This window comes from Amphiprion ocellaris, chromosome 18 (genome assembly GCF_022539595.1).
Source record: "Amphiprion ocellaris isolate individual 3 ecotype Okinawa chromosome 18, ASM2253959v1, whole genome shotgun sequence".
Taxonomy (NCBI): Eukaryota; Metazoa; Chordata; class Actinopteri; family Pomacentridae; genus Amphiprion; species Amphiprion ocellaris.
This window is the reverse complement of record NC_072783.1, coordinates 2,475,022-2,488,158: the sequence shown is the minus strand read 5'-3', so window position 1 is coordinate 2,488,158 and position 13,137 is coordinate 2,475,022. Positions and strand designations below refer to the sequence as shown.

The 13,137-nt window shown below is 39.9% G+C and overlaps 2 protein-coding genes across 2 annotated transcripts in view; one reads left to right on the top strand and one right to left on the bottom strand.

The window, feature by feature from the left end:
* Positions 1-69: 69 nt before the first annotated feature.
* Positions 70-3,331, top strand: mrpl43 (mitochondrial ribosomal protein L43). The gene is made up of 3 exons (XM_023291130.3): positions 70-339; positions 1,093-1,199; positions 2,692-3,331. The coding sequence occupies exons 1-3, from the start codon at positions 209-211 to the stop codon at positions 2,907-2,909; spliced, it is 456 nt and encodes a 151-aa protein (XP_023146898.1). The 5' UTR covers positions 70-208; the 3' UTR covers positions 2,910-3,331.
* Positions 3,332-9,659: 6,328 nt separating this feature from the next.
* Positions 9,660-13,137, bottom strand: part of sema4gb (sema domain, immunoglobulin domain (Ig), transmembrane domain (TM) and short cytoplasmic domain, (semaphorin) 4Gb) — a 70,709-nt gene continuing 67,231 nt past the window's right edge. Inside the window, exon 15 of the mRNA XM_023291131.3 lies at positions 9,660-12,719. Within this exon, the coding sequence (XP_023146899.2) occupies positions 11,752-12,719 (968 nt within the window). The 3' untranslated portion in view covers positions 9,660-11,751. The remainder of the gene's footprint in view (positions 12,720-13,137) is intronic.

Sequence of the window (13,137 nt, the reverse complement as noted above, 5' to 3'; positions counted from 1 at the left end):
GGATAAAGTCTCATTATGAATTCGTATTTTGTTAAGCGGTCGCGTCAGCTCTACGTTTCACCCCGGAACTTTTCCCCCGCCGGACAGCGCCGAGTACATGCCCGTAAGGTCGTCCTCTAGGAGTTCTGCTGCTTTTTAACGCTTTTATTCGGTTTATTTTCGTTCCCTAAATGAGTTGTTAGTTAAATTGTGAACTCACGGTTGAATTATGACCTCCAGAGGGACGCCGAGCCGCTTCCTGAAGAGTGTTCTTCACAACGGCGTCGGTCGGTACGTCTGCCAGCTCAAAAGAATCTCCATCATCTTCTCCAAAAACGCTCAGAGCTCGCTGGGAGTCAGGTAAAAACACCAAAAGACCACACACACACACCACTGTAATCTGTTCATGTGTATGGATTTTATCAGTACTTCACGCAGTCAGCGGCTGAAATCGTAGCCTCTGCAGGAAAGTAAAGGGAAGCTGATGTTTCAATCAATAATGTCATTTAAAAATACCTGATTATTAACATATTTATTACTAAATCCTATAGTTAGTATTCTGTTAGATGATATAAGACACCTTTATATTTGGAGTCAGTCTTTATCACGTTCATGTACTACAACAGTTTTGTATTTCTGTTTGCTGTTCATACTCTTTATTTTTGCATCTAATCAAAGATTTAGTTAAGACAGTTTTTGTTTCATTTTCTTTCTCAAAGTTGCTTCTTCTGCTGCTATAACTGATTGAATTCAGGTGACTGATCAGTAAATAAACAGACCTACATGGACATGAGAAAAAGTAATATATTTCCTCATCATTTTCTAAAAAAAAATCTTCTTTTTTACAGCTGTTTGAGATGAAGCTAATTTTAGATCCTGCTCGAGTTTATTTTGCAATAATTTGTCATCATTAAAGCAGTTCATGCGTTTGCATCTGAAATGTGAAGCTGCAGAAAACAGAAAAGTAAATAACAGCCATTTAAACTTGTACCTGTGGTAGGTGTAGTGCTTAAATACACGTGTTTTGTTACATCCCTTGACAGCAGGAATGAAAATTATCATCAGGTGCAGCATGACATTCCCTCACCAAGCTGCTGCTCTTTTCTCTTTCAGGGATTTTATTGAGGAGGGAGTCGTGGATTACGCCAAGAAGAACCCAGGAACTGTTGTTTACGTGTCTCCTCAGTCCTGCAGGATCCCCAGAATAGTTGCAGAGTATTGTAAGTACCCACAGCTTTGTGTTTAGACAACCGACTTCTTTCTTCATGATACTACTTTGATCATTTACAGCTTTTAGTTCCTTATTCTGTATATGTGAGGCTGGTTTGTTGATGATAATTTTGAAGAAGAGAGACAAAGGTGAATTTATAATTAATTTTTAGATCTCAAAGGAATTTTGCTAAAAGAACCGACAGGCAGAACAGACAGAAATCCTATAAAACCAAAGTAAACATTTATTTATTCCCATTAGTGGATGATCCGTAAGGTTTTTCCCAGGCCAGTATTAAGGAGACCGATAAACGATGTTTGAAACTGATGCACAGGTGGGAGTAAAAATTAAAATCTTGGTCTAAAATTTTAAGACAAACTCCAGCAGAAAACTTGATTCAATTATGAGCACTTCAACTGTTGAATAATCAATTAATTAAATGTAATTTCTACTGTACAGAAAGAGAAGACCTTTGGAAAAATGCTGAATATCAGATCTGATAATCAGTCGACTCCTAATCATTATGAAGTTTGTCATATACATGTTAAATTGTGTGTTACCTGGGGCCAAAAATAGCATTTTTTATACATTCAGCAGACCTACTTAGCTCTGACTAATATACTCACTTTTAAATTCATTAATTAGAAGTGTAAGAATGCTGCATTTTTATATATATATTATTACCAAACTACACAATTAGTTGCATATTAAAAGATAAATCAAATTTTCACTTCTTGCAATGGTACCAAGTTTTATATATGGTTTGTTCAACAAACTGTGTCGTTAAATATTGATATTGATGAAAAGCTCAGTGTTTTTTTAGGTTTTTCTTACAAAGATTAACCCTCGTGTCGTCCTGCGGGTCAAAATTAACCCATTTTAAAGTTGGAAAATGTGGAAAAATATATATTTTCACAGTGAAACTTCTGATGTCCACATTTTCAACATTTTTGGAAATCTTTGAACATTTTTTGGTGGAAAAAAAGAAATGTTAAAAATGTGTCTTAAGGACTTCTTAAAGAAAATATTAGAAGTTTTACTTATATATATATAGAATCACTTTAGATATTTTTAGGATTTTTTTAAAAGATTTTTACTCATTTTTTGAAACTATTTACAATAATTTTCTTGCCAAATTTGTGGGATTTTTTTTAAAATAAAACTTTTAAGGGAAACTTTTAAGGAATTATTGGAATTTTCTTCCTGAAAGTTTTGCAAATTTTCATAAATTTGGGGGATTTTTTGCTGAATTTTTGGATATTTTTCAGACAAGGAAACAATATTTTTTGGTGCCTGTAAATGAAGACAACAGGAGGGTTAGTGAAGCTCCAGTGAAGTGGCCCTCAGAGATACTGCAGGGGGCAGTGTGGCTCTAGATTATCTGTTCAGTTAGAAGTTCCATGACATGGGGACTTTGATTTGACTGAGTTAAGTAGCGTCTCTCTGACTCATGTCATCCCTTTCAAAGTCACTCAGACTTTTCCTCTTCTCCCTTCTCACAGTAAACGGCAACGTGAGGGAAGAAATCATCACGAGCAAAACCGCTCCGCAGATTTCCGAGCTTTTGAGCAAACTGACGAATCAGTCCGGCCTCGACGTCATCCGCATCCGTAAACCCTTTCACACGGACAGTCCCAGCATCCAGGGCCAGTGGCATCCCTTCACCAACCGGCCTCCGTCCATCGGCCCCATCAGGCCTCACAAACAAGCTGCTCCATAAAGACTCATCAAAACCGACGGACGTTTCCAGAAAATTAGTGCTTAACTTCAGTTTAATTGAAGATGTGTCATTTTGTTCTGAAATGTCTGCCGTCTAATTAAATCACAGGTCAGACAGTTCTGTTTCTGCAGCCATTTTCCCATTAATCTGTTGGATAATTCTGCTAAAGACCTCGCTATTGTGTGGATGTTTTTGACCGTGCCCTTCTGTCTGCTGGCAGCAGAGAAATGTTCACAGTGCGAGCTCTGAATGCCACATTTGAATAGACTATAAATGAATCCACCAGAGGCTTGTCAGCTGGCATACTAAAAAGCAGATAACTGTTTTTAATCTCAAGGTTATTTGAAGATTTGTGTGGTGAGCAGTGCACTCTGCAGCAGACGGAACTTTGTATGGAATAAAAAAATGTTTTCTTTTCTGCATTTGCTGGCGTTGGTGTTTAAATTTAGATTTTCTTTTGACTTGTGTTTGAGCAGGTTGTCAGGAGGAAATCAACAGAGCTAAACTGATTGCCGGTGTGCCGTCTGAATCATTAAGTTTGAGTGATTTAACTGCAGTAGGGATACTTCAGACAGGAAAAACACAAGCTGTAGGTGTTTTTTTTTAATCTTTTTATGGCAGGAGGAATGAGCATGTTTTTCCAGTTAAACGCTGGTTCGGTTTGAAGGTGTCCTTGCTGCACAGCCTCAAATGATCCCGAGCTGAAATGAACATGACAGATGGTTGTGCGATCGCTTGAGGGACAACCCTTAACCTTCAGCCTGCCCTCAGGAAGAGAAAACTTAACACTCCTCCAGTGGGCGATTTGGTAAAAAAAACTACTTGCTGCTTTCTTTGCAGTTCTCGTCCTGAATTCATCATTTTGGCTGCGGAAGGCATTTGGGGTCGACCTCGGCGTTGTTCTCAGCAAATATACACACGCAAACGACCGAGCGCTGGTCATTAGATGAATACAAATCAACAGACCGGCCTGGAGTGAAGGCTGCTCCAGGACTGATTGATAGACTCGGCCAGAGGAGACGGTTTAGCTGTTTGTGAGAATTTATGTAGAACAGGAGGAGTGATGTGACTGCAGAGGCTGGAACTGAGCTCTGCTGCAGGATGCTGCTGCTGCTGAAGTCACCCACCTCCACATATCTGCATTTTGGTAACGCCCCCTTCTCTAAAATCACCCTCAGCCATGTCGACTGCACTTCTGATACAAATTAAAATCATCTGCAAACTCATTCAAACAAATGAAAGTGCAGATTTAAGAGGGAGAGTGCAGCTGCTTTGGCTGTTTTAACCCTCCTGTCGTCCTGCGGGTCAAATCGACCCGTTTTAAAGTTTAAAAATGTGGGGAAAAAATATTTTCACAGTGAAACTTCTGATGTCCACATTTTCAACATTTTTGGGAAATTTTTGAACATTTTTTGGAGGAAAAAAATGTTTCTTAACATTCGCAAAAAACCCCAAAATCCAGCAAAATTCACTGGATTTTGGTTGAATATTTCTTCAGAAAATATGAGAAGTTTTACTGATATATATGTAATCACTTTAAATATTTTTAGGATTTTTTTTGGAAGACTTTTCTCATTTTTTGAAAATACAAGAATTTTCTTGCCAAATTTGGGGGATTTTTTAAAAAATAAAACTTTTAAGGGAAACTTTTAAGGAATTATTGGAATTTTCTGAAAGTTTTGCAAATTTTCTGAAATTTGGGGAATTTTTCTGCAGAATTTTTGTATTTTTTCAGACAGGGAAACAATATTTTGTGGTGCCCGTAAATGAAGACAACAGGAGGGTTAATAAAAAGCAATTCAAGCATCATTAAGTGAGGTGGAAATGTGTTGTTTCATGCTCACTTTAAATTTATCCATCGCACCAATTACAAACATCCCAGCCCCAGCGCTCTCATCACACCTGCTTTCCCCAATGGGAAACGGCACAGCTTGACCCTCACTAGGACATTAAAGGCTCTAAATAGAGTTGCTGTTGCTAAGTTACAGCCTTTAACGCTGCTCTGAAAATGGTAATTTTTACCCCCCTCCTCGTTCCCGAAGCTTATGTTAAACCTCTGCCCTGTTGGAGTCATGCGTGTATGTAAATGACTCGGGGTGTTTGGGGATCCATCCTCAGCGGAGGACAGTGGCCACCAGCTAAAACAAACCGGGTATCACGGCATCTCCAGAATACGATTCAGCATTAACACGTCTTGCATGTTATTTCTTGACTTACCCTCAGGGCTGTTGATGGCAAACTCTTTTTTTCCTTCTTTTTTCTCAAGCAGAACATAATGCAAATTGTTTTTTATCTGCACAAACACCAGTGGAAATTTAATGAAGTGGAATAAATAAATAAAAAGTCCATTCTCTTTAAACAGCTCGGTGGGTTTTAACTATCTTACAAGAAGCAGGGAGCAGTCAATTATATTCTGAGGAGACCACATAGATAAGATCATTATCTACATCAGAAATAATACACAACAAAGTGGATGGAAAAGTGTCACAAGTTCCTACTACATGATTTAGGAAAGAACAGTGCAAATCTTTACACCAGTTTCTTTGGCAAACACAAAAAAGGATGCATGAACATCTACATTAAACAGAAAATATAACTGCGTATTGACACAGCAGGGTGTAATTACTGGAGGAGAATTTGCAAAAACAAGTGCTTTACTGTGGGTTTGTGTACAGTGTGCACGAATGAGCATGTTTTATCTTAAGTCCATAGTACAGTATAGAGTGTCTATTGTAAACACACAGTCCTTGAGTGAGAATAAAGCAGCAACAGCAGCAGCATTGGCCAAAAAAAAGAGAAAAAAATCTTCCAGTAAGTTGAAGATTCTCCACAACTTCAATACGGGAAGTTTTACATAATAAAAGGTTAAGTGCAGAAACAACTCAGTAGAAGCTGCAAACATTTCACAAATGAAATGCAGCCCAACAAAAACACTTTAATTCAAATAAAACGCTCCACCTATAAATTAGCATTGATTAAAACTGATACTGTCTTTGATTAGCGAGCCTCTTAGCGTTGTGAATACATTAAAATTTAATGACGCAGATAGTTCTTCGCTTCTTATGGGGAATTTGTGCAATGAAAACATCATCTAGAGATTAAAAAAAACACCATTTATTCTAAACAGCTGCACAAAGTCTCCTTGGTACTCCAATCCCTGCATTAGCAAAAGTACAAACTGGAGAGCACTTTGAAAAGTGTGTCTGATTAGGGGCCATTTGTATACTCAGCAGGGTCCTTGAGCCAAAGTGTGAATGTGAGCAGAGAGTAATAGATGATGGTGTCACGTAGAGGTGATGAGACGAGGAAACGAGGGAGGTGGCAGAGAGGGAAGGAATGAAGGATCAGAACAAGTGAAACGACTAAAAAGGTGGAGAAGACGCTGAAAGATCCACTATTTTAGGTTACAATATGATCTGTTCTATGATCCTCATTAGATATTATGTGCAGTTGGAATGCAATTATATGAAGTTTAGCCTTTGCCAAATCAATTTTTACCCAAAAGCATTAAAGAGGCCAAAATCTATGCTATTTACTTAGTGGGGCTTGAAATGTATAAAAGCGAGTCATCTGCATACAGTGAAAATCTCAGTTTCGGTAAAGCCCACATTTGGATTTTTCCATAAGGACAAATATTAAAAGTGGACATTCCAGACTTGTGCCACAACCAAGTAGAAACTATTTAGACAAATTTATATTGCAGTGAACATAGAAAATGCAAGGAATATACCACTTTTAGCAAAGGTAAAGTCCCTTTTTCTGTCATTTATTGCCCTTGTCACCCTTAAAAATGTTTTTCTCTGTATTCAAATTACAGATGTAGATTTTTTTTTTTTTTAAAGAAAATACTCTCTCCATTCCTTGAAATGCTTTAGATTTAACTCTACACTGTTGCTTCCTTCAGCAGCAATGGTTTAGAGATACTGAAAAAGCAAAATGACACAGAAAGCTTCAACCCAAAAGTTGAAGATTGGTTTCTTCAGTTTTATGAAAGAAACTTGGGCTGTCTGAATTAATGTTTCTGAGACTGTCATTAGTACAATGCAGTTCCAAAGCAGAAATTCTTCATTATAGCATATAAAACAACATAAAGACATGTTAAAATAGTTAAAAACTAGACTTGAATGATAAATTAGCAAATCATTTGCTCAGTATACAACAAAATGATTATTTGTGGGAGCGGAATGGTTTAACGCACACTAAAAGAATCCTTCAATTTAAAAAAAAGATATTCTATTTTTTTTTAAAGTATAGTAATGCAGAGCAGACTCTAAGTGCAGGGGTAACACGATCACAAACACTTCATTTCGTGAAGGGACAAGCATTTAAATGCTACCTTAAAGTACCAAAAAAACCGACTGAGGCTTGGCAGAATATCACAGAACGTTGAGCAGACTGAAAATAAGCAGAGACCATAATCAGCAGTGTTGTGTGATAATACCAACACTGGTAGTAGTACAGGTTACTGATACAGGTTTTGAAAGGACATTTTTACACTGACAGGCAGAAAATGCTGGTCAGTATTGAAGTTTCGTTGAAATAGTTTTCCTATTTTTCCAAGTTAATGTGTACATAGGCAAAGTAATATCGTCATTCTACTCCAGGAGAAGCCTGATGTTCTCTGTAGTTAGGTGGAAAAATATGCACCTGTGACTGTGCAAAATTAATTGGAAAATATCTGCAAAAATACAGCAAACTTGGGGTTAGTTTTAGGGGGTTTAGGTCCTGTGGTTTCTGTTCCTGTCCATGGACGACAGATGCAAATTATTTTCTAGCTAACTCACGTGCAATTACTTTTAATTGTGTGCTGTCACTGCAAAAATAAGAACAGTAAGAGTAAGGGTGCACACTTAAGGAGAGTTTTTCTCAATAATATTTGTGATATATGTATGTTAGTGGCAAAAAACGCGGTGCAAAGGTTAAAAAACGAAATTCATAAGCACACACTGATTCACTGCAAAAACTCAAAATCCTACGAAGAACATTCGCAAAAAAAATCAATTAAAATCCAGCGAATTTCACTGGATTTTGGTTGATTTTTATGTGAATGTTCTTAAGAAAATATTAGAAATTTTACTGATATATATGGAATCACTTCAGATATTTTTAGGAATTTTTGGAAAAATTTTACTAATTTTTTGAAAGTATTTACAAGAATTTTCTTGCCAAATTTGGGAAATTTTTTTTTAAATAAAACTTTTAAGGAATTATTGGAATTTTCTTCCTGAAAGTTTTGCAAATTTTTAGAAATTTGGGGAATTTTTTTGCTGAATTTTTGGATTTTTTTCAGACAAGGAAACAATATTTTTGGTGCCCGTAAATAAAGACAACAGGAGGGTTAATACATCTCAAATTAGGAGGGTACATGAAAACGAAAATCTATTTTTGAGTAAAAAACTGCTATTTTTTTAAAGCATATCTGGCTTATTTTAAGATACCTAAGCTTGACAATCCTGGTAAAATAGAGCTAAAAATAAGTTTTCCCAGCTAATTTTAAGATGTCAATATTCTAAATATCATATCTTATTTCAAGAAATCTGACCAAGCCATTTTTCATTTGTTCTATTGGCAGATTTTTACACTTATTTCAAGGTAAAAGTTCCTTGAAATAATTTTTTTTCTTGTTTTAAGAGGGGTATTTTTTCCAGTGTTGAATCCTATTATACAGGCCTGCAGTCAGACAGATTTTCCTCCATTACAGTCTGCGTACAGGGCACTGCCTGGACTATATCCTCAGCAACAGAAGGTTCAGGGTGCCTCAGACAAGAAGACATATGAAACCCTACAAGTGCAAACTCTCTCCTGTCTGCTTGTATCACCATTTGTTTCCTGCATGGCTAACCAGGACACACAGGTCAAATGTTCTGCATCTGCCTCCACCTGCAGAGAGGACAGCACCTCATGCAAACAGACAAGAGGCTCCTGTCCTCCCTGGGTGGAAGTGAGCCAAAACGTTGCTGTTACTGTCAGCGACACTGATGGATGCACGCTGCAAGTCACCGGAGAGGAGCTGCTGCTGCTGCTGCTGCTTGCTGCTGCTTGCTGCTGCTGCGAGCTACAGGAGCTGATTCATCACTTCACCGCTAAGACGGATCTTTATTTACCCCCGCTCGTGACACGTTTGCAAACTACTCCCAGATTCATTTCAGTCACTTCCCGCTAAGTTATACATGCACTATGTAATCATAGCGCTGTTCACCTTGCTGAGGAAATACTGTGAGCGCTGCACATCTTGTTGTTTTGGCATTGCACTGATGTCAGGTAAACACTGAGGCTGCTTTCCAGGGTTGCACGTGTGAAGGTCTTTACCTCTGTGCTTTGGATATTTGCCACCAGAGGCTTTTTTTTTGCACAGCAGAGGACAAACCTGTGTCTGTCATCAGCACTGTTTCAAGAGCTAAATTTAGTATCTGTAGCATAATTTTAAAAGAAACTAGTGTTTTCTAGAAGCTATGACGACTTAAGATAATAAAATAAGGTCATAAATGTCCAAAAATAGACCGTCACTCAAAAAAAAAGGCAAGTATGAAGGTGTCTAAATATAAAACAGCAGGTCCAAGCATTTTGTTTACAGCGTCTCTTGCTTTTAGTGTGTTGTTTCAGTCTGTTGTCTTCAGTGAAATCAATCTGACCACACGCTGACTTGCTCCTTTAGCAAACTGCACGTTTCCTCTCAGTTTCATCTCTTTTCTCACACAGATGCTAAAAACAGAAAGATCTCAGGTGAAAAAACAAAGGAATAGTTCCAGGTTTGCTACAGGTGTTTTCATTGGCACAACACGTTGCTACTAACAGCTGCGACAGTGATGTACTTATTGCTATTTACATGAAGGGAAATGAAGAAAGAGTGGTTGAAATAAATACGTTGAAATGCATGATTTGTCTGAACACCTGCGCTCTCTGCACTGTATCAAAACTGGATTCCTAAAGCGACACTCCAACCAAAGTCTATATTTTTGTTCTTCTAACAATCATAGCTGGCTGCTTAACCCTCTGAACCCCATGTTGTGTGAAATTAAAGCACTTTTAAGAGCCAAACGGTGTCAAAACAGAAAGAATAATTGGATTTTCAGCTTTCTGAAAGTGCCATTTGGTTTGGGAAATTAACCAAATCTATGATTAAAATTGTGATTTTTCATCAAAACTATTTTACCAACGCGTCTGATTTAAACAAGCACCAAAAACAACCACTTCGGTCGAACTAAAATCTGTGAAAACTAAAAAATTATATGCTCTGTAGCGCAAATGTGAAAGTAATCGTGACTCAGCTGGAGTCAACAGTTACGTGGCAAAAATTCAGGGAGTTTTCAGGTGAACTGGGTTGAAATGCAGGCAGTGCTTACACACAGTATATAACAAACAAGTATGGGAACACTTTTTAAAATGTAAAAATTAATAAAATATCTACAGGATGCAGAGTCGTTGGTGTTTTCCAGTGTTTCTAAACACTTTTGGGCACTTGGGGAAAATGTTTTACATGGTGTTTCCAAGTTGTTGTTTTTTCACTTTTCGTACAATAAAATGTATTTTTATTTTTTTATGATTTATGACAATATAACTTTTCTGTACTACACAGAGGACCTTTTTGAGTTTTCTCTATTTCTAATCATGGTTGTGCTGTTTCCATAGAGATGCAGAACTTCATACTGCTCTGAAAAATGGGAGTAAAAACATCCAGAAACTGGTTGGAGTTCAGAGGGTTAACAGACAGCTGTCTCAGTGATTAGCTGAAATTGATCGAGGAGCAAAAATGTCCAACAGTGACAGGTTTCCGATTTGGAAATGTGAGGAATTATGACAGGCATTTTCACTACCTTTCTGAAAATGAATAATCAATTAGGAAAATAATCATTGGTTGCAGCCCTGCAATGGATTTTCACTGTAGAAAACCACTCAAAAACCATTTCTGCAGCATAATCGCTTCTCCTTGTCCGTCCATAGGCTCAATATTTTGCAAACACAATGCCTTTGTGACAATACAGATAAATGCACTGCTTCATTTTGAGCTTGTTGAAGGAGATACAGTTTGGACAGGTCTTTTAGTAGTCCTTTAGTTTGGTAGATTAGTGCATGTATAGGAAAAGACTGAAGATTTGGCATTATTACATACAGAGAAGTGGGTATGCCTCCTTATGAGCCACTGGTTCCTCTCCAAAGCATGACGATTGTGCAACATATTTGTAATCATGAACAGCCATCCTTTCCCAAAGAACTTCTCACAGAAATGGAGCCAGGTGAGGTGTTGTTTTTCACCGTGAGCCTCGCTAAAGGTCTTATTGTACAGTAGTTGATGAGTCCAGTCCAGTCCAGACAGGAACAAGGTCGAGTTCTCAGGTTGGACATGTTAAGTAGTTTTCAATTATTCCACAGCAGCCTAATGTTTAGCAACAGAAGATACAGTTTGGATGGAGTATCACTTCAAGCTCCGTAGAATATTGCATGAAACAAATACTTTTTGAAGACTTCCACAGTCTTAAAAATGCTTGTTCGCCCCCTGGCCTGATTTATTTCTTATTACCAAGGTCCAATGTTGCATCTTTTGCCTTTTTGTGCCATCTGACCATCGTTGACAAGCCTGAGGTTACATCACTGAGCTCCCTACTCAATAAGCCGATAAATTTGTCACAGCTCCACTTTTTGAATCTCTGGTTAGCGTTGTCCGTCTGTGTTGAGAGTGAAATCATGGGAGGAACAGGAGGCTGAACACTTCAGATCAGGTTTAGGACACGACCTGCAGGTACTCTGACACTGGGTTAAATAACAGCAGCGTTTCTTACGACAGTCCCCACGACTATGGGGTGAAAATAAATAAGTGTTGGGACGATAGCTGAGAGGAGGCGTCCTAGATGGAGCTCTCATCAGGCTGCAGGTCCAGCTGTGTGTGTTTCCTCTTCTCCAGGATCCTGTTGAGTTCCTCTGTGAAGGAGTGGTAGAGCGGCGACATGCCGTCGGGGTCGGCCTGCCGCAGAAGGACGTAGCTGTTCCCGTTCATTTTCCGCAGGACGCTGGGCAGAGTGGCCGACAGCCCGTTGACGTAGTCCATGTTGGGAAGCGGAGGCGGCATGGGAAGAGGAGGAGCTGGGGGAGGCGTCCTGGATGGAGACAGCTGCCCCTCGCCTGGAACTATCTGGAGGAAGCCGTCGCCGATGTCCCCGAAGGTCGGCACCGAGATGGAGCGACGACCCTGGCGCCCGTTGCAGTGGCTGGAGATGGTTTTGAGTTCCAGGTGGGAGCTTCTCTTCCTCTCAGAGGCCCCCAGAACTTGCAGACCCTGCTGGGAGAACTTGCGGTCCTGAGAGGCCCGTCTGGTGCAGAAGCTCACGTACAGCAGCACCACAGTCAGCACCAGGCAAAGCCCTCCGAGGACCGCCACCAGGGAGATGTACACGGCCTCCATGTGCCTGTAGGTCTGGAACGCCGGTCCTGGAGGGAGCGGGGCGGGAGGCGAAGGCAGAGGCTGCTCGGTGGGGCCGCTGGTGGACAGAACAGTCGGACTGGCCACCGTCGTGGGGTCTGCTGTGACTGTGGGCTCCACGGGAAAGTAGGGATCCGTGTGAACCCGTACAGTGTACAAATAAACCAGGACCGACATGGAGTTCTCGACGGCAAAGCAGCGATAGGAGCCGCTCTGTTGGGCGCGAGCTCCGATTATAAGGAGGCCGTCTGTGCCGATGCGGTAGCCCGAGTTGAGGCCGTATCCCTGGAGCTCCTTCCCGTTCAGCGTCCAGCGTGGAGTCGCCAGGTTGGAGCGCAGTTCGCATTGGAGCAGCACGTCATCACCGGACATCACCGAACGCCTCCGATGGACCACTGAGAAGGAGATATCGAAGAAAAGGGGAGGAGAATGAAAGAAAACGTGACAAAAATGCAGCAGGATAGACAGATCAGAACGAGATTTCAGGTCGCCAAGGTTACGGTTTAAAAGTGCAAGTTCCAGCATTGCTTTCCATCACATCTCATAAGCCTCTTTAAATGCAGCAAGCCCCGCGGTGCAGCCAGCGTGACCTCCAGCAAGAGAGGAACTGATTAAAATGTGTACGCTGGGACCTGGAGGATCGGTCAGGAACGTACACCTAATGAAATCCCTTAATAGATACTGAATGCTTGAGTTTTCATACAGCAGAAGAGGAGGTAGTGTAAGACTTTTTTAACCCCTTAATCCGTGTGTGAGAGAGTCTGGCAATTAAGAGGGAAGGACTGGAGGGAAAGTAAAGTACGACACTTTCTC

Coding starts and splice junctions, on each gene's coding strand:
- mrpl43 (XM_023291130.3), top strand. CDS start 209: ATGACCTCCAGAGGGACGCCGAGCCGCTTCCTGAAGAGTGTTCTTCAC. Junction 340..1,092: donor CAGAGCTCGCTGGGAGTCAG/GTAAAAACACCA, acceptor TTTCTCTTTCAG/GGATTTTATTGAGGAGGGAG. Junction 1,200..2,691: donor CAGAATAGTTGCAGAGTATT/GTAAGTACCCAC, acceptor CCCTTCTCACAG/TAAACGGCAACGTGAGGGAA.